We start from the raw sequence: 19,514 nt of genomic DNA, 5'->3' as shown, positions 1-19,514 counted from the left end.
CCTCTGTCGTCCCCTTCTCCTTGTGCCCTCCATCTTTCCCAACATCAGGGTCTTTCCCAGGGAGTCTTCTCTTCTCATGAGGTGGCCAAAGTACTGGAGCCTCAACTTCAGGATCTGTCCTTCCAGTGAGCACTCAGGGCTGATTTCTTTAAGGATGGATAAGTTTGATCTTTTTGCAGTCCATGGGACTCTCAAGAGTCTCCTCCAGCACCATAATTCAAAAGCATCAATTCTTCGGTGATCAGCCTTCTTTATGGTCCAGCTCTCACTTCCATACATTACTACTGGGAAAACCATAGCTTTAACTATACGGACCTTTGTCGGCAAGGTGATGTCTCTGCTTTTTAAGATGCTGTCTAGGTTTGTCATTGCTTTCCTCCCAAGAAGCAGGCGTCTCTTAATTTCGTGACTGCTGTCCCCATATTAAAAGACCCCCGCTTCTTGGGAGGAAAGCAATGTAATGACAAGGGACCAGCCTTTAGGGTTGTCTTAAGTTCCTGCTCTAAAACATTTCCCAGGAAGAGGCTTTTTCAGAAATTGGGGGGTGGGGGTGTCGTCTTTCCCTGGCGCTGCCAGGTATTGTACCCATGAATTAATCACTAAATAAATGGGAATATAGAGTTTGCTGGCTGGGAATTTCTGTTTGCAGGGAGGGGGAGGCGGATCTCCTGCCACACCCCCTCCCTCTGGGTCAATGAGATCCGCTTCCTAGAGAGGCAGGAAATTTGTTTTTTTTTTTGGGGGGGGGAGACTATTTGGAGGGGAGGGGTCTCCATCCTCCTTCCCGGAAGAGAAGCGGACTTGGAGAAGAGGAGAAAGAGGTGCCGCATATTGGGGGGTTATTTGGAGTTGGGGGTGGGAGAAGGATTTGCTTTCCCTCTTCCTGAATCTGCAAACAGGGCGGCTGGGAAAGGAGGCGGGAGGATTGGGGGGGGGGAGGAAAGCAGGGAGGGGGGGCTGGATGCAGGCCATGCTTTTGCAAAGTGGGGTCCTCCTCCCCCAGGAGGGCTTTCATTTGAAGCGCAGAGATCAAGCGAGGCTCCCATGGTGGGGGGAGGGGAGGGGGGCGAAGACACTTGAGACGAACCAGAAAAGGGGTCCCCCCCAGTGCAACTTAATTACAAAGGGATTTGCAGCCCCACCCTGTGCATGTTGACTCAGAAGTCAGTCCTTCTCCTTTCAAAGGGGTGGCAGCCTCATTCCACCTAGGGATGCTCCTCTCTGCTTAACAGCTTCCATCTCCCTTCTCACTCCTGCCCCCCCCCCAGGCTCTGCCTCCTGCATCAGGGGAGGGCTGAGCTCCTCCAGGACCCTGATCTACCCCCCCCCCTCCGAAATCTGCTTCTGAAGCCCCTGCCTCAGTGGGGCGGAGATCGGGAGGGCAAGCAGGGGAGATGAAGTGGAAGCAGCTGGAGAACAGAGTCATGTCTGGATTGGGAGAGAGGGAGGAGATTTCGAGTTGGGTGGGGGGTGAGAGATGGACAATGTCAAGGGAAATCGGCCTCCGGAGCTTCCTGAGTAAGAAAGAGGCTGATGTGAGAAGGAAGGGGGAGCCCCCCCCCCCAGCTACTCTTTCAGAAATCCTAGTCTGGCAGCTTGAGGTTGCTTTGTTGGGTTTCCAAATTGTGTGGTGCAGTTTGGGAGGTATTTGTGTCCCAATACTGGAGGGATGAGGCTCTTTTCAGATTTCCTGAAGCATGAAAAAGCACCTCATCAGTTTTCCTCCTACTTGGCAAGGGAAATGGGCCCATGGATGACAGGATTTAAATCTAATTAAGGTCTTAAAGGTAAAGGTAAAGGGACCCCTGACCATTAAGTCCAGTTGTGTCTGACTTTGGGGTTGCGGCGCTCATCTTGCTTTACTGGCTGAGGGAGCCAGCGTACAGCCTCCAGTTCGTGTGGCCAGCATGACAAAGCCACTTCTGGCGAACCAGAGCAGCGCACGGAAACGCCGTTTACCTTCCCGCCGGAGCAGTACCTATTTATCTACCTGCACTTTGACGTGTTTTCGAACTGCTAGGTTGGCAGGAGCAACTGGAGCTCACTCCGTCCCGGGATTCGAACCACTGACGTTCTGAACAGCAAGCCCTAGGCTCAGTGGTTTAACCCACAGCGCCACCCACGTACCAATCAAGGTCTTAGGAGCCCTTTAAAAAGCTTCAAGGCAAAGATTGGAGAAATTAAATACATGCCGCCCCCCCCAGCTGGACTTGGGGGAAAGAGGGTGTGTGTGTGTAATTTTTTTATTTCTAAAAAAAGGCTTCTCCAGCTATCCTCTTGGGACTTTGTCAGAAGGAGAATCAAAGCACCCAGGGGTGGGAGATCTGGCCTGTCTTGCAGGATTGCTGAGGGGCTTTCTCTGCCGGTGCTGCCAGCCTCACTCCTGCCTGGCCCCGTCCCCATCCAGGTTGCCAGGAGGGCTTTATAATACTGTAGGTGATCCAAAGCCCACCACCTGGGCAATACTCACACAAGAACCCTGCAAGGTGAGCCAGGATGAGAGCCTGTTTCGTGTTTGGAACAGGGGTGGAGACACTTATCCAGCCTGAGGGCCACATTTGCTCCTGAGCAGCCTTCCAGGGGCCACTTTCCATTGATGAAATGGGCCAGAGGCCAGAATTGGTGGGGCTATGGAGCAGGGTGTGGAACCTCAGACCCAGGAGGCAGCTGGGAAGCATTGGAAAGAGGGCGTGGCACTTGGGGGCCAGAGAGAGAGAGAGAGAGGACTTGAGGGCCAATTTAGTCCCTGGGTCTGAGGTTCCACACCCTGCCGTTCAGGTGCTGCACTTACACCAGGGAGACCCAGTCTCACACCCCCATACTCAGGAGGGATGTGCTGTGCCCAGTTTGGACCCCCTGATTATTTCTCATCCTATCCTTCCTCACAGTGTAGGGAAGATAAAAGAGTACACACACAAACACACACACACACAGGTTCCTAAGAGGAAGGACTATGAAGCACTGAACTTCATATCGCTGTCCCCTAAAGTACAATCCATGTTAGCGCATAGAGTGCTGTAAATATTTCCATCTGCTCCGCTTGGATGGGACTTCTGCACCCTGATGCACTCCAGATAGTGCTTTTCTTCCGACTGCAAATTCTGCACTTAATTTAGGAGTTTATCTTATTTTCTTTATTCTAAATATATCAAAAGGTCAGAAACTGCTTTCCTGGTTCGGAGGAAAGGAAAACCGAGGTCTGCAGAGGTACTGACCGTAATGCTTTTTGCGAAGCTTCATTAAGAGTTTTGAATTTGATCCTAGAACTTTACAAACCAAAGCTGAATGTCCCCCTAAAAACTCAAGCAGCTTATAGTGTTATAAAGTTCCTGTAGAAAGGAACCAGTACCAATGCCTTTGTAATTAGAATTTATGGGCATTAGTTTATTAGTCCTGGTATTTGTAATTTGTAAAAGGAATGCTATCTGTGTAAATGTCTCCCACCCTAAATAAATCCGCCTTTCTGTGAACTGCGGTATATAAATTCAACAACAACAGCAACATTTTCTCCATTGTTCTCCTTAAAGAGCTGCTCTCTGCATTGAAGTACATTGCAACAGCTGAGAAAGTCCCAGAAGTGGCCCAGTTTCAGCTTCCTGCTCCTCCGTCCTATCAACTGGCAACACAATGGCCTCTGAGACACCCTCTGAACAGTCCCTTCTTATCAGTGGAGTGGAAAGAGGATCCAGTCAGCTTCCTCAGGTAGGGAAAGAGCAACGGGAGCAGGGAGGAGGGAAGAGGCACAGGTGGGACCACCCAACTTCCCTCTGTGTTGAGTCAGGATGATGGGCATCTAAGAGAAGCTCTGTTTTCTTCCTCCTCTTCTTCCAGGCCCTCTTGACCTTTGAGGAGGTGGCTGTGTTTTTCACGGAGGAGGAGTGGGCTCTGCTGGATCCAGGCCAAAGAGCTCTGCACAAGGAAGTCATGGAGGAGAATCGTGAGATGGTGGCCTCTCTAGGTAAGGGAACATTTTTATTCCTCCTGGCTGTTAGACGTTGGAGGTGTGAATCTGCTGTTTGAGCCATTTATTCATGTGGTGTCTTCTTCTTTGGCGAATCCTCGTAGTCAAGCCTTCCAGGAACACCTTCTTAACGGTGTGTCCCTAGGTGACTGTGGAGTCCAATTCTGGATCCATTCATCCTTCTACAGTGGGGACATAGCTTTCCGGGTAGTAGTTAATCACAGTGAGGTTTTGCCAAATGTGCTTTTCTCTTAGCTTGTTTCTCCTTTTAGTCCTGAGTTTGTGCTTCTTCAAAGTTCATGATGCCTTTGATAAAGCATATTCTCCAGTTGGCGCTCTTGCAGGCCAGTGTTTCCCAATTTTCTGTGCTTATACTTCATTTTTTAAGATTAGCCTTGAGAACATCTTGAAACCTCTTTAGTTGTCCACCTGTATTTCCCTTTCCATTCTTAAGTTGGGAATAGAGTAGTTGCTTTGGAAGACGATAATCAGGCATCCGAACAACATGACCAGTCCAACGAAGTTGATGTTGAAGATTGTAGTTTATAGCAACACTGTACTTTTGTCAGTCGGTAACTCTTCGTAAGCTGATATTGTGGTATGAATTTCCCCCTAAAACCCATGTAAAATCTACAGAGAGACTCACAGGTTAATAATGGTGGCATGAGGTTTCCACGTCTACATCATTTATTAACTTTTAATGGTCCACCAGATACTTTGCTTCAAAATATTAATACTTTTGTATATTTTTACGGTCACATATACATAAACAGCACTTCTGTTTTACTTATTCCACATAGCAGAGTCTCTGACACTCAAGTCTGAGCTTATCTCCTTGCCTGGAACAGAAAAATACAGGGATGTTGTCCTGGACCAATTGAGAGGTAAATACTTCCACTTTGCTGTGAGACTGTTCCTTTATATGTTTCCTTCAGTGTGTAAAAGGTAAAGGGACCCCTGACCATCAGGTCCAGTCGCAGACAACTCTGGGGTTACGCGCTCATCTCATTTTATAGGCCGAGGGAGCCGGCATTTGTCCGCAGAAGCTTCCGGGTCATGTGGCCAGCATGACTAAGCCGCTTCTGGCGAACCAGAGCAGTACACAGAAATGTGGGATGAATTCCCACAGAAAACCTAAAAAGGGGAAATCTGGTCTGCATCATTAATTAGCCACCAGATACTTTGTGGCCTTTGCTTCAGAAGTTTAATATTTTTGTATATTTATAGAGTCCTATAAAGTAATATCTCTGGTTACAAACCGTCCTCCTCACGAATGCTTCAGGTTACGAGCTCCGCTAACCTGGAAGTAGGTGAACCTGGTTGCGAACTTTGCTTCAGGATTCGAGCGGAAATCGCCACGTTAGTGAAAGCGTGCCTCAGGTTAAGAACAGTTTTGAGTTGAGAACAGACCTCCAGAACAAATTAAGTTCATAACCAAAGATACCACTGTATTACTAATACGCGAGTTATGTTTTACTTATTCCTCATAGCAGAGACTCTGACACTCAAGTCTGAACTCATCTTGTTTGGAACTGAAAAATACAGGAATGTTGTCCTGGACAAATTGAGTGGTACATACTTCCACTTGGTTGTGAGACTGTACATTTGTATGTCTCCTTTCAGTGTGTCAGGATATAAAAAGAGTCCTTTGGATCAGAACGAGGGCCCATCTTTTCCAGCATCCTGGTGCAGGTTTAAGTGATGTGTACAGTTGATTGGAATGTATCAGCAAGAAATTACAGATCATGAAGAAAGGAGAAAACTGAATACAGAGGTGCAGAATTTTCACAGGATTGGGAATATGGAGAAAGTGTGTCCCTCCAGATGTTGCTGCACTACAACTTGCACCATCCCTGGTCCTTGGTCATCTTTGCTTAGAGTCCAACCACATCTGGAGGACCATAGATGCCTCACCTCAGCATAGAAGTTTTCTCTTGGTGCTCAGGGTAACATGGGAGTTGAAGGTATAACTGGATACTAAGGGTTCTTGAGGCTATTTTCAGATTTCCGTTCCTTTCCTAAAACTTTAGTACATAGGAGAGGGAGGAATGCTGGAGATGTTAAAGTAAGAGAAGGTCTTGCTGTGTGTTAAGCTCCCTGAATACCTAACAATATTTTCTCCCCCGCCCTTAAACCAGGTGGTGTAGAAGGGAATCAGAATTTTGAGGGATCATCTGTAAAGTATTTCACTGCGAGTGAACACCCTAGCACACATCTTCAAACTAACACTGGGGAGAAACCCTTTAAATGTATGGAGTGCGGAAAAAGCTTTAGTGAAAATGGAAAACTTACCATACATCAACGAATTCACACCGGGGAGAAACCATTTAGATGTATGGAGTGTGGGAAGAGCTTCAGACAGTCTTCACACCTTACTGTACATCAACGAACTCACACAGGGGAGAAACCATTTCAGTGTACGGAGTGTGGGAAGTGCTTCAGTGAGAGTGGAAGTTTTACTCTGCATCAACGAACTCATACAGGGGAGAAACCATATAAATGTATTGAGTGTGGGAAGTGTTTCAGTGAAAGTAGAAAACTTACTGTACACCAACAAATTCACACAGGGGACAAACCCTTTAAATGTATGGAGTGTGGGAAGAGTTTCAGTCAGAATGGAAGCCTTACTGTACACCAACAAATTCACAGAGAGGAAAAACCATTCAGATGTATGGAGTGCGGAAAGAGCTTCAGTCAGAGTGGAAGCCTTACTATACATCAACGCAGTCACACAGGGGAGAAACCATTCAGATGTATGGAGTGTGGGAAGGGCTTCAGTCAGTGTTCACACCTTACTAGACATCAACGGACTCACACAGGGGAGAAACCATTTAAATGTATGGAGTGTGGGAAGGGCTTCAGTCACAATGGAATACTTACTGTTCATCTACGAACTCATACAGGGGAGAAACCCTTTAGATGTATGGAGTGTGGGCAGAGCTTCAGTCACAATGGAATCCTTACTGTACATCAACGAACTCATACAGGGGAAAAACCATTTAAATGTATGGAGTGTGGGAAGGGCTTCAGTCAGTGTTCACACCTTACTATACATCAACGAACTCACACAGGGGAGAAACCATTTAAATGTATGGAGTGTGGGAAGAGCTTCAGTCACAATGGAATACTTACTGTACATCAACGAACTCATACAGGGGAGAAACCATTTAAATGTATGGATTGTGGGAAGGGTTTCAGTGAGAGTGGAGCTCTTACAAGACATCAGCAAACTCACACAGGAGAGAAACCATTTAGATGTATGGAGTGTGGAAAGAGCTTCAGACACACCTCACACCTTACTCTACATCTACGAATTCACACAGGGGAGAAACCATTTAGATGTATAGAGTGTGGAAAGAGCTTCAGTCGGTGTTCACATCTTAATATACATGTACGAACTCACACAGGGGAGAAACCATTTAAATGTATGCATTGTGGGAAGAGTTTCATTGAGAGTGGAGCTCTTACTAAACATCAACGATCTCACACAGGGGAGAAACCTTTTAAATGTATGGGTTGTGGGAAGTGCTTCAGTAAGAGTGTAACTCTTGGAAAACATCAGCAAACTCACAGAGAAACAAGTGTTTAAATGAAAGTGTTGAATCTATTTCAATTATAATGGAGTTCTTAAGCAACATCTATGAACTCTCACATGGGCGAACCCATTTAGATATAGGGAATGTTCCGAGTTTTCCCCACAGAGTTCACTTTGTGCTTCATATCAACAAATTCATATTGTGGAAAATCAGTTGCATGGAGTATATTTGATGTTCTGGTGTTTGTATGGAAAGTTGTACATATTTGTATTAAAGCAATGAAGGTAATGTTTCACAATAGTAAGTATGATAAAGATACAATGTATTGTTATGGATGTGCAGAATGCGACTCTGGAGTGCTCATTGAGAGTGAACATGTTCTGAGAGTCTGTTGATATTTGGTCATTGGCAGAGATAGTTGGGAATGGAGAGTTGTGAAAAGTGGAGCATAACAGAGGTGTTTAAGAAGCAGGATTGGCTCTGGAATCCTAGAACTGTATAGTTGAAAGGGACTCTTAAGGTCTTCTAGTCCAGTTCCCTGTTATGAGAACAGCAGAATAAACCCCATTTTTATAATTGCAATAAAGGAACAATGAAACACAAAATGACTGAAAAGTAATCATTAAACCTTGCTGCATTGTTTATATTTTATAAATTCATTGTTTTACAATACCTTCTCATTCATGGCTTCATTAATGGGAAAGGGGATAAAATCCCTGGTGGCAACCAGAATAAAGCAGGTGTTGAGGGCAACAACCAATATGGGGAGGGAAGGTGGCACAGGGAAATGTGGGCATTGCCAGTTGCAGGAGAGTCATTTCCCTGTGGAGAGAGGAATCTCTGTGCCCAAGTAATTGGCCCATCTTTCAGAAATTGAGATGATCTGGCAGATGTGCAAATCTATTATGAAGCAGCCTGCATGAGTTGGTTAAAAGAATGGATTACATTGGATAATGCAGACATACTGGACCTAGAAGGTCATAATTTAAAATTTTGCTGGCATACATGTTTATGTTATGGGGAGTTTAAACACCTTTACGGCTATCTCCTATTGAGGCTATTAACAAAAAGAGAGGTAATATGGATAGACAATGGGCAACTTACATGGGAGTGTAACTTACAGGCCCATCTTTCAGAAATCTGTAGAAAGAGCAGGTGTACAGGAGGCTGAAAGCAGAGTTCATCTGGAACTGCTCTCCCTCTGCTGGCAATGAGCATTTGCCCATGACATGATGCAGCCACAGCAGGTCCTGGAAGCGGCCCACAGTTGGACTTCACCCCCCAAAGGCCCCCCCCCCTCCATCACCTCCTGAGACAGACAGATGCCAACAAGGTCTCTTTGCCTGCCAAGATTGCACCTGGGACCTTCTTCAGCATGCAAAGCATTGAATTCGAGACCTTTAAAAAAAATCCTTTTTTTCCAAATACAGCTTTGTCCACTGCCATAACATCACAGAATGATCACTCCAATCCTCAGTCCCACATCACGGCCATGTTGGCTCTCACAATACCCTCAATAGGAACCCAACTACCGATCTGCTTGGCTATACATTTCCAATCACTATATCCCCACCATAAATACCTCCATGATGGGGATGATGATGATGGCATTAAAATATCGTGTGGTTCTTCAATAAATGGAGACCAGATTGTGTCAAAGGTATCTTTTTTGGAAATACCTTTCATTAGACACCAATGGCATGTGAGGCATTCTGATAGAGCAATGGTCCAGATGTTATTAATCCAAGCCTCTATTCTTATTTAGAGGTTTCTTTCCATCGTTGGGCAATAACTGTAGTCTAGCTGCTGTGAACAGAAAGGAAATTAATTCTTTAGATTGAAGCGTAGAATTTGGGATAAAATCTAGTTATAATGAGACAAGTGCTGGATTAGGATGGATAGATTGTTTAGTGATTTTGGAAATCTGATAAAAAAAAACTTTTCTCCAGAAGACATGGACCACGGTACACTCCCACCAAACGTGAAAATAGGAATCTTGAGACCTTCTGCATGCAAAGCAACTGCTGTACCACTGACTTGCACCTTTCCCCCCAATAACAGAGCCTAACTTTCTCCATCAGCTCCCACTTTTAAAAAAAGGAACTGTTACCCAAATTTATTGAAATTTATCAAAACCATCACAATCACTCCTGCAAATGTCCCTACAAAACATTTCATCAACCAGTTTCCCTATCTCTATTCAAAGGGCCTCCTCCGCTGCAGATTTCCAAATGTAACAATTCACTGATAAATGTATCTATGTACTGGCTCACTGGGAAAACTTTACAAAGTCATATAAAATCGCTCCAGTGTTGGATTTGCCCCATTCTGTTCAGGAAAGGAATGGGAGTCTGGGACCTGGGCAGAGGCAGCCGTAATTCCTGGAGCCTGAGACCACATACTCAGCAGTCTCCTTGCCTGGCCGATAATCGTTTGGCATTCTGGCTCCTGGGTGGTAGCCATATCAGAAACAAGGTAAACCCGACCAGAGTTTTTTAAGGATCTTGGTCAAGACAAAAGGGTGTGATTAACTTGACCGGGAGAACAAGAACATGTACATCAGGCATGTTGAACAGGTCGGTCACGATCGACCTGTCGATCGTGAGACGCCATTGGTTGATCGCTGTCAATCACGGGACTTTTAATGATCTGCACGACCCACAAAACAAAACAACAGAAAATGTCCGCGGGACCCTTAACGATTAGCAAAAAGAAAGAAAGAAAGAAAGAAAGAAAATATGCTCAACAACTTTGGTTTCCCCCCAAAAAGCTCAACAACTACCTCAACAATTTTGCCTGTCAATGACAACAGGTAGATCACAGCTAGAATTTTAGTTACAGGTAGGTAGCCGTGTTGGTCTGCCATAGTCGAAACAAAATAAAAAAAATTCTTTCCAGTAGCACCTTAGAGACCAACTGAGTTTGTTCTTGGTATGAGCTTTCGTGTGCATGCACACTTCTTCAGATACACGGAATTTTAACACTGTGAGTAGATCACTTTTTCTTGGGAGTTGGACGTACCTAATGTACATGTGCATGCACACGAAAGCTCATACCAATAACAAACTTAGTTGGCCTCTAAGGTGCTACTGGAAGGAATTTATTATTTTGTGTTGACTATGGCAGACCAACACGGCTACCTACCTGTAACTAAATAATCACCTTTGTTTTACTTAATGGGAGTGAAGTGCAGGTCAAGGGAGGGATGGAGGCAAACCTTCTGCCAGAAGACCCCTCCCAGGTTATGATACAGCTGTGATGTATGTATGTATGTATGTATGTATGTATGTTGAGTGCAAAAAGGGAAGCTTATTTAAAAAGAGAGCTTCTTCCTGCTTCTTCCATGTGGTGGGTGGAAGTCCTGTTGCAACAATAAAAATCCCAGTAGGAGGCTTTTCAGAAATCGGGGTGGGGGTGGGGGGTGTCGTCTTTCGCTGCCGCTGCAGGTAATCGAACCCATGAATTTCTCCCCAAATAAATGGGAATATAGAGCTTGCTGGCTGGGAATTCCTGTTTCCAGGGAGGGGGAGGCGGATCTCCTGCCACTCCCTCTCCCTCTGGGTCAATGAGCTCCGCTTCCTAGAGAGGCAGGAAATTTGTTTTTCTTTTTTGGGGGGGTGGGGGTGGGGGAAGACTATTTGGAGGGGAGGGGTCTCCATCCTCATTCCCGGAAGAGAAGCGGACTTGGAGAAGAGGAGAAAGAGGTGCCGCATATTGGGGGGTTATTTGGGGATGGGGGTGGGAGAAGGATTTGCTTTCCCTCTCCCTGAATCTACAAACAGGGCAGGTGGGAAAGGAGGCGGGAGGATGGGGGGGGGGGAAGAGGAATGGAAAGCAGGCTGGGGCTCCGCCCTTTAACTGTGGGGATCGGGGCAGGGGGCTGGATGCAGGCCATCCTGTTGCAAAGTGGGTTCCTCTTCCCCCAGGAGGGCTTGCATTGCAAGATACTTTTTGAAGCGCAGCGCAGAGATCAAGCCGGGCTCCTATGGTGGGGGGGGGGAGGTGGGGGGCGAAGACACTTGAGACGAACCAGAAAAGGATGCCCCCCCCCAGTGCAACCTAACTACAAAGGGATTTGCAGCCCCACCCTGTGCATGTTGACTCACAAGTCCGTCCTCCTCCGTTCAAAGGGGCGGCAGCCCCATTCCACCTAGTGATGCTCCTCTCTGTCTAACAGCTCCCATCTCCCTTCTCACTCCTGCCCCCCTCCAGCCCCCCACATCGCTCTCTCTAGGCTCTGCCTCCTGTGTCAGGGAGCCGGTCTGGGCAGGGGGGGGGGAGGCGGAGCTCTTCCAGGACCCTGATCTGCTCCCCCTCCGAAATCTGCCGCTGAAGCCCCTGCGTCAGTGGGGCTCCTAGTAGAGGCAGCTCCATGGGGGGAGATGTGGAGGGCAGGCAGTGGATGATGTGAGAAGGAGGCAAAAGGAAACAAGGATTTGCTTCTTGGGAAGGGGCTGCCCCCCCCCCATGTCGGCAGAGTGGGGAACAATGGGGGAGGGTTTTCAGTACTGTTTATGAGTCCCTGAAGTGGAGGGAAGAGGCACATTTTGGATTTTCTGGAGCTTGAAAAAAAAAACCCACACCTGATCGGTTTCCCTCCTGCTAAGCAAGGAAAATGGGTACATGAGTGGCAGGATTGAAAAGTAATAGACAGGTTCAGGTCTGTGCTCACAAGGGGCCAGTTTTGACCCTCCAGGTTATCTTTCACCCTGTCCTATCTCACAGAGTTGGGAAGATAAAAGCCAGTGTGGTGTAGTGGTTAAGAGCGGTAGACTCGTAATCTGGGGAACCGGGTTCGTGTCTCTGCTCCTCCACATGCAGCTGCTGGGTGACCTTGGGCTAGTCACACTTCTCTGAAGTCTCTCAGCCCCACTCACCTCACAGAGTGTTTGTTGTGGGGGAGGAAGGGAAAGGAGAATGTTAGCCGCTTTGAGACTCCTTCGGGAAGTGATAAAGCGGGATATCAAATCCAAACTCTTATTCTTCTTCTCCTTGCTTTGAAGTACAGCTGAGAGAGTCCCGGAAGTGGCCAACTTCACAGCTCCTCCGAATCACCTACGGGCAGCGCAATGGCCTCAGAGGCACCACCGTTTGGGCCGTCTCTTCTTATCAGTGGAGTGGAAAGAGGAGCCAGGCAGCGTCCTCAGGTAGGGAAAGAGCAATGGGAAATCAGGTAGGAGGAAAGAGAGGCAGGTGGGGCGACCCGGCCTCCCTCTGTGTTGAGTGGGGATGGTGGGCATCTAAGAGAAGCTCTGTTTTCTTCCTCCTCTTCTTCCAGGCCCTCTTGACCTTTGAGGAGGTGGCTGTGTTTTTCACGGAAGAGGAGTGGGCTCTGCTGGATCCCGGCCAAAGAGCTCTGCACAAGGAAGTCATGGAGGAGAATTATGAGATGGTGGCCTCTCTAGGTAAGGGGACATTTTTATTCCTCTTGGCTGTTAGACGTTGGAGGTGTGAATCTGCTGTTTGAGCCATTTATTCATGTCATGAAGGAGAAACATAGGAATAGATTGCTGGATTAGGCCAGTGGCCCATCTAGTCCAGCATCCTGTTCTCACACTGGCAAAGCCAGATGCCTGTGGGAAACAAGCAAACAGGATTCGAACACACCACGACCTGAAGCAGTTCGGCCAGGGAATCCTTGGTGCAGCGGGGAGGTTGGTACAGGTACATGTACTGTACTGCCCCTATTGCCCAACTTCTAGAACATGCACTCAGAAAACTGGGTCCTCCCAATAGGATGCCTGGTGCAAACTAATGACTTCCTAAAAATCACTGTAAACCCCCCTCCCCGCCCGTATGACCTGGGTTGCCGCGTGCAAGAGAAACCTGGTGGACAAGCAGCAGCAAGCCCAGGCCGATCTGCTTCATCCAACCAAGTCTCTTTTACACAAGCCAGGTCAAGTCCTCCATGCACGATCAAGTTATGGATGGCAGTGGTCTTCTCAATCAATGACCTGGCATTGCACAGCAGCGCCTTCAGGTCATATGGGTCTCCGTTGCTGATTCCAATATCCTTCTGGTCAAGACCAGACCCAGAGGCAGGAATAGTATTCAAACAATGAGTTAACCTGCCTCCTCGGTAATGACATGGTCTAAGACAGTGGTGGCGAACCTATGGCACGCGTGCCAGATCTGGCACGCAGAGCCCTCACTGCTGGCACATGCACCATCTGAGCTAAGCCCTAAGGGCACCGCACCCACCTATGTTCTGGCCTGGGGCGCCGGGCGCCTGCTCTCCACGCTGCTCCCCACGCGTGTCAGTAGTTGGGCACTTTGTGATAAATAAGTGGGTTTTGGTTTACAGTTTGGGCACTCGGTCTCTAAAAGGTTCGCCACCACTGGTCTAAGACATTACCAAGAGGAGGCAGGAGAAAATGGACTGCAGAAATCTAGCACTTTCAGAAGAGAGGGAAGAGGGAGAAAGTGTCCCCCCCCCCCAAGATGTTGCTGCACTGCAACTCCTATCATCCTGGCCATTGGACGTTCCTGCTTGGGTTGATGATAGTTTGAGTTCAACCACATCTGGAATGCCATAGGTGCCCCGCCTCAGCATAGGTGGTTTCTCTTGGTGTTCAGTGTTACATGGGAGTTCAAGGTGGAACTGGATACTAAGAGACAATTTTCTTATATATATCTCTATCTATCTATCTATCTATCTATCTATCTATCTATCTATCATCTAAATCTTATTTCCCATTTTCATTTTTACACTTGAAACAATAACAATGCTTCCAATACAAAACACATAATTGATATTGACTCACCTTCCACTCCTTCCATGGTTCATTTTGTTAATTTATTTTCCACTACAAATTCTAATCTTCCCCATATATTATTTTATCTCAGTTTTATATCTCAGTATTCTTACTGCTGAATTCATTCTTTAACTGTTATATTTTTAATGTGTTTACAGTAAGTTTCCAAAATAATCTACAAAGCATTTTCAATCTTTTTCAATCAGGGTCTCAGCCTGCGTACCAGATGGAGCTGGTAGACAGCCACCCTGGACACAGAATTAACCTGTGCCTCCATGGATAGCTGTGAGTCCAAAATGACTCCCAGGCTGCGCACCTGGTCCTTCAGGGGCACAGTTACCCCATTCAGGACCAGGGAGTCCTCCACACCCGCTCGCACCCTGTCCCCCAAAAACAGTACTTCTGTCTTGTCAGGATTCAACCTCAATCTGTTAGCCACCATCCATCCTCCAACCGACCCTACCTGCCTGTGGATTGTCTCGCCAGAGTGGTGCATGCTTTAGTTATCTCCCGCTTACACTACTGCAATGCGCTCTACATGGGGCTGCCTTTGAAGGTGACCCGGAAACTACAACTAATCCAGAATGCGGCAGCTAGACTGGTGACTGGGAGTGGCCACCGAGACCACATAACACCAGTCGTGAAAGACCTACATTGGCTCCCAGTACGTTTCCGAGCACAATTCAAAGTGTTGGTGCTGACTTTTAAAACCCTAAATGGCTTCGGTCCAGTATACCTGAAGGAGCGTCTCCACCCCCATTGTTCTGCCCGGACACTGAGATCCAGTGCCGAGGGCCTTCTGGCGATTCCCTCACTACGAGAAGCCAAGTTACAGGGAACCAGGCAGAGGGCCTTCTCGGTAGTGGCACCCATCCTGTGGAACGTCCTCCCACCAGATGTCAAAGAGAAAAACAAATACCAGACCTTTAGAAGACATCTGAAGGCAGCCCTGTTTAGAGAAGCTTTTAATGTTTAATGTTTAATAGATTATTGCATTTTAATGTTCTGTTGGAAGCCGCCAGATGGGTGGGGTATAAATAATAATAATCCTCCTCATCATCATCATCATTGAAGATTTCACTTGTTCATTCTTTATCTCCGATTCCAATAACATCGTGTACATTTCAGACATCACTTTAACATTACAACTTAACATGTCTCTCAAATTGTGATGCTTGTTCCCCTTTTTAAATATTTAATTCAAATGATGATATTGTAACCATGTTGTTAACATTCCTGGTAAATCCTTCAACTCTTTTAATTTAAATTCTCTACCCTCCTCTCTTAATAAATTTCTATAAGTTGCCCAATTTCCCATCATATTTTTCTTTTTCACCGCTATGGCTTCCAAAGGTGAAAGCGTGGTGTTTTAGTTCCCAATAAATTTTTATATCTATCCCATATTCTATACAATTTTTTCCTAATTATATGGTTTGTAAAGCCTTTATGTACTTTCACCTTTTCAATGCCACAGATAAGCATGGCAGCCAAAAATATTATCATGGCCTTCCAAATCTAAAATATGTGTATTCTTCAATAGCAACCATTCCTTCAACCAGCACAGACAAGATGCTTCATAATATAATACCCGGCAGGGAGAAACCTTCTCTATCTTTCAGTTCTATCAGTATCTTATATTCTCGTTTTCCCCCCTTGCCAGATATATTTAGAAATATTTTTTTGCCATATGTTGAAGCAATCTGTTTTGCAGATCATCAGCATTTCCAATCTTCTTCAAATACTTTTTTTTATCTTGATCTCTTATTCTATTTGTCAATCTTGCCATTTCTATATATTATATTAATTCATCTGCTATTCCTCCTTTGTTGGCATCCTCCTTCCACTTCTGAGCATACACCATATGTGCTGCTGTAGTTGGGACACATAAAAAGAGATCTATGATCCCTAGATATACTTGCATCTATTATACCTAAAAGAAAAGCTTCTGAAGTTTTAACAAAGGTGCTCTTAAACATTTTTTTCCAGCTCATTGAATATCATTTCCCAGAAGTTCTTAACCGTTTTGCATGTCGACCACATATGATAAAAAGTAACTACTTTCCCCTTACATTTCCAGCAGGTATCTGATTTAGTCTTGTACATTTTAGCTAATTTACTCAGTGTCAGCCACCACCTATATATAATTTTCATAAAATTCTCTTTTCAGTGTGCAACCTGCTGTAAATTTAAAATCTTTTTCCACATCTCTCCCAAGCACTTATCTCCACATTATGACCTATTTCTCATGCCCACCCATTATTATAATATTCTCATCCAAATAATCAAACAACTTCTCCTTAAAAACCTGTTTTTTTCTCTCTCATTTGGTGCAAAGACTCTCACCAAGAACATTCTTTCTCCTTCAGCAATTGCCTGTACCCTGATAATACTTTCTTGGTTATCTTTAAATAATTGTTATGGTTTCAAACCTTGTTCTATATGCATTAACACACTTCTCTTTTTAGTTTTTCTGAGGTTATAAACTCTTCAACAAATATTTTGTTTACTAATACTCTGCTGTGCTGAGTTGCAATATGTGTCTCCTGTGCTAAGAGACTATTTTCTGGGATTATTTCCTTTCCTAAAAATGTGGTACATAGGAGAGGGGAGATTTTTTGGAGGTGTTGAAAAAGAGAAGGTGCTGATTGGTCTTGCTGTGTGTTAAGTTCCCTTGTTCTGTTCCTTGAAATCCTAACAATATTTTCTTATCCCCCTCTTTAAACCAGGTGATGGAGAAGGCAATCAAAATTTTGAGGGGCCATCTGTAAAGTACTTCAGTGTGAGTGAACACCTTACCACACATCTACAAACTAACACAGGGGAGAAACCCTTTAAATGTATGGAGTGTGGAAAGAGTTTCAGTGAAAGAGGAAAACTTACTGTACATCAACGAATTCACACCGGGGAGAAACCATTTAGATGTATGGAGTGTGGGAAGAGCTTCAGTCAGTGTTCACACCTTACTATACATCAACGAACTCACACTGGGGAGAAACCTTTTAAATGCATGGAGTGTGGAAAGAGCTTCAGTGAGAGTGGAAAACTTACTGTACATCAACGAACTCACACAGGGGAGAAACCTTTTAAATGTATGGAGTGTGGGAAGAGCTTCAGTGTAAGTGGAAAGCTGACTATACATCAACGAACTCACACAGGAGAGAAACCCTTTAAATGTATGGAGTGTGGAAAGAGATTCAGTCAGTGTTCACAGCTTACTATACATCAACGAACTCACACAGGGGAGAAACCATTTAGCTGCATGGAGTGTGGAAAGAGCTTCAGTGTAAGTGGAAAACTTACTGAACATCAACAAACTCACACAGGAGATAAACCATTTAGATGTATGGAGTGTGGAAAGTGCTTCAGTTGTAGTGGGAGCCTTACTGTACACCAAATAACTCACAAAGGGGAGAAACCATTTAAATGTATGGTGTGTGGAAGGTTCCTCAGTAGTAGGGGAGCACTTAAAAAACATCACTTAACTCACACAACAGATAAACCATTTAAATGTATGGAGTGTGGAAAGAGCTTCAGTGAAAGTTCACAATTTTCCATACATCTACGAACTCACACAGGGGAGAAACCCTTTAAATGTTTGGAGTGTGGAAAGAGCTTCAGTACAAGTTCACAGCTTACTATACATCAGCGAACTCACACAGGGGAGAAACCTTTTAAATGTATGGAGTGTGGAAAGAGATTCATTGAAAGTGGAAAACTTACTGTACACCAACGAATTCACACAGGGGAGAAACCATTTAGATGTGTGGTGTGTGGAAAGAGCCTCAGTAGTAGTGGAGCGCTTACAAAACATCAACTAATTCATGCAGGGGAGAAACCATTTAAATGTATGGAGTGTGGAAAGTGTTTCAGTGAAAGTTCACAACTGATAATACATCTTCAAATTCACTCAGGAGATAAACCCTTTAAATGTATGGAGTGTGGAAAGAGCTTCAGTCGGAAGGGAGTCCTTATTGTGCATCAGCGAACTCATATGGGGAAGAAACCATATAAATGTTTGGAGTGTGAGAAGAGCTTCAGTTGTTGTGAAAATCTTAATTTACATCAACGAACTCACACAGGGGAGAAACCCTTTAAATGCCTGCATTGTGGAAAGAGCTTCAGTAATAGTGGAAACCTTACAAGACATCAACGAACTCACACAGGAGAGAAACCCTTTAAATGTATGGAGTGTGGAAAGTGCTTCAGTAATAGTGGAAACCTTACAAAACATCAACTAACTCACACAGGGGAGAAACCATTTAAATGTATGGAGTGTGGAAGGAGCTTCAGTGAAAGGGGGAAACTTACTGTACATCTACGAATTCACACAGGGGAGAGACCCTTTAAATGTATGGAGTGTGGAAAGAGTTTCAGCGAAAGTGGAAAACTTACTGTACATCAACGAGCTCACACAGGGGAGAAGCCATTCAGATGTCTGGTATGTGGAAAGTGCTTCAGTCGGAATGGAATCCTTACGGTACATCAACAAACTCATATACGGGAGAAATCATTTAAATGCATGGAGTGTGAAAAGAGCTTCACTAAAGGTTCACAACTGATCATACACCTACGAACTCACACAGGGGAGAAACCCTTTAAATGTTTAGAGTGTGAAAAGGGTTTCACTTGTAGAGGAAGCCTTACTGTACATCAGCGAACACACAGAGGGGAGAAACCATATAAATGTTTGGAGTGTGGAAAGAGTTTCATTCGAAGTGGGCATTTTAGAATACATCAGCGAACTCACACAGGGGAGAAACCATTTAAATGTATGGAGTGTGGGAAGTGCTTCATTGAAAGTGGAGCTCTTACAAGACATCAACGAACACACACAGGGGAGAAACCATTTAAATGTATGGAATGTGGGAAGAGTTTCAGAGAAAGGGGCAAACTTACTGTACATCAACAAATTCACACTGGGGAGAAACTGTTTAAGTGTTTGGAGTGTGGAAAGAGTTTTAGTCAAAATGGACATTTTATAAGACATCAACAAACTCACACAGGGGAGAAACCATTTAAATGTATGGAGTGTGAGATGTGCTTCAGTGAGAGTGGAACACTTACAAAACATCAAGAAGCTCACAGAGAAGAAACCATGTAAATTGAGGGAGTGTGGGCAGTGTTTCAGTTAAGGTCATCTATATACTCTCACAGGGGAAAACCTATTTAGATGTTTGGAGTGTGTCTAGTGTTTACTTTGTTCTTCACATCAACAAGCTCATATCAATTGTAAATGCGTGGAGTGTTGATGTTCTGGTTTTT

General features: G+C 45.1%; 2 protein-coding genes across 4 annotated transcripts; both read left to right on the top strand.

Annotated features, from left to right (window-relative positions):
• The first annotated feature begins 747 nt into the window (after positions 1-747).
• On the top strand, positions 748-19,514 carry LOC117042199 (zinc finger protein 420-like). Of its 3 annotated transcripts, none has more exons than XM_033141724.1 (4): positions 748-821; positions 3,528-3,726; positions 12,776-12,902; positions 16,991-19,514. In XM_033141724.1, the coding sequence occupies exons 2-4, from the start codon at positions 3,628-3,630 to the stop codon at positions 19,351-19,353; spliced, it is 2,589 nt and encodes an 862-aa protein (XP_032997615.1). In that variant the 5' UTR covers positions 748-821; positions 3,528-3,627; the 3' UTR covers positions 19,354-19,514. The 3 variants fall into 3 exon arrangements, with proteins under 3 accessions (XP_032997615.1, XP_032997613.1, XP_032997612.1); XM_033141722.1 differs by having other exon boundaries at positions 3,528-3,702; positions 16,979-19,510; XM_033141721.1 differs by lacking the exons at positions 748-821; positions 3,528-3,726 and adding an exon at positions 12,537-12,644 and having other exon boundaries at positions 16,979-19,510.
• Positions 3,864-7,657, top strand: LOC117042216 (zinc finger protein OZF-like). Its single transcript, XM_033141745.1, has 3 exons — positions 3,864-3,958; positions 4,762-4,845; positions 6,100-7,657. The coding sequence occupies exons 1-3, from the start codon at positions 3,925-3,927 to the stop codon at positions 7,548-7,550; spliced, it is 1,569 nt and encodes a 522-aa protein (XP_032997636.1). The 5' UTR covers positions 3,864-3,924; the 3' UTR covers positions 7,551-7,657.

Source organism: Lacerta agilis, chromosome 2, assembly GCF_009819535.1.
Source record: "Lacerta agilis isolate rLacAgi1 chromosome 2, rLacAgi1.pri, whole genome shotgun sequence".
NCBI classification, from domain to species: domain Eukaryota; kingdom Metazoa; phylum Chordata; class Lepidosauria; order Squamata; family Lacertidae; genus Lacerta; species Lacerta agilis.
The sequence above is the reverse complement of the archived record's forward strand: the minus strand, read 5'-3'. Positions and strand labels throughout refer to the sequence as shown.

Bases quoted from the DNA above. Each gene is read 5' to 3' on its own strand.
- LOC117042199 (XM_033141724.1), top strand. From the start codon at position 3,628: ATGGCCTCTGAGACACCCTCTGAACAGTCCCTTCTTATCAGTGGAGTG. The intron at 3,727-12,775 runs GGAGGAGGGAAG...CTCTTCTTCCAG, and splicing joins GGAAAGAGCAACGGGAGCAG to GCCCTCTTGACCTTTGAGGA. The intron at 12,903-16,990 runs GTAAGGGGACAT...GTGATGGAGAAG, and splicing joins TGAGATGGTGGCCTCTCTAG to GCAATCAAAATTTTGAGGGG.
- LOC117042216 (XM_033141745.1), top strand. From the start codon at position 3,925: ATGGAGGAGAATCGTGAGATGGTGGCCTCTCTAG. The intron at 3,959-4,761 runs GTAAGGGAACAT...TATTCCACATAG, and splicing joins TGAGATGGTGGCCTCTCTAG to CAGAGTCTCTGACACTCAAG. The intron at 4,846-6,099 runs GTAAATACTTCC...CCCTTAAACCAG, and splicing joins TGTCCTGGACCAATTGAGAG to GTGGTGTAGAAGGGAATCAG.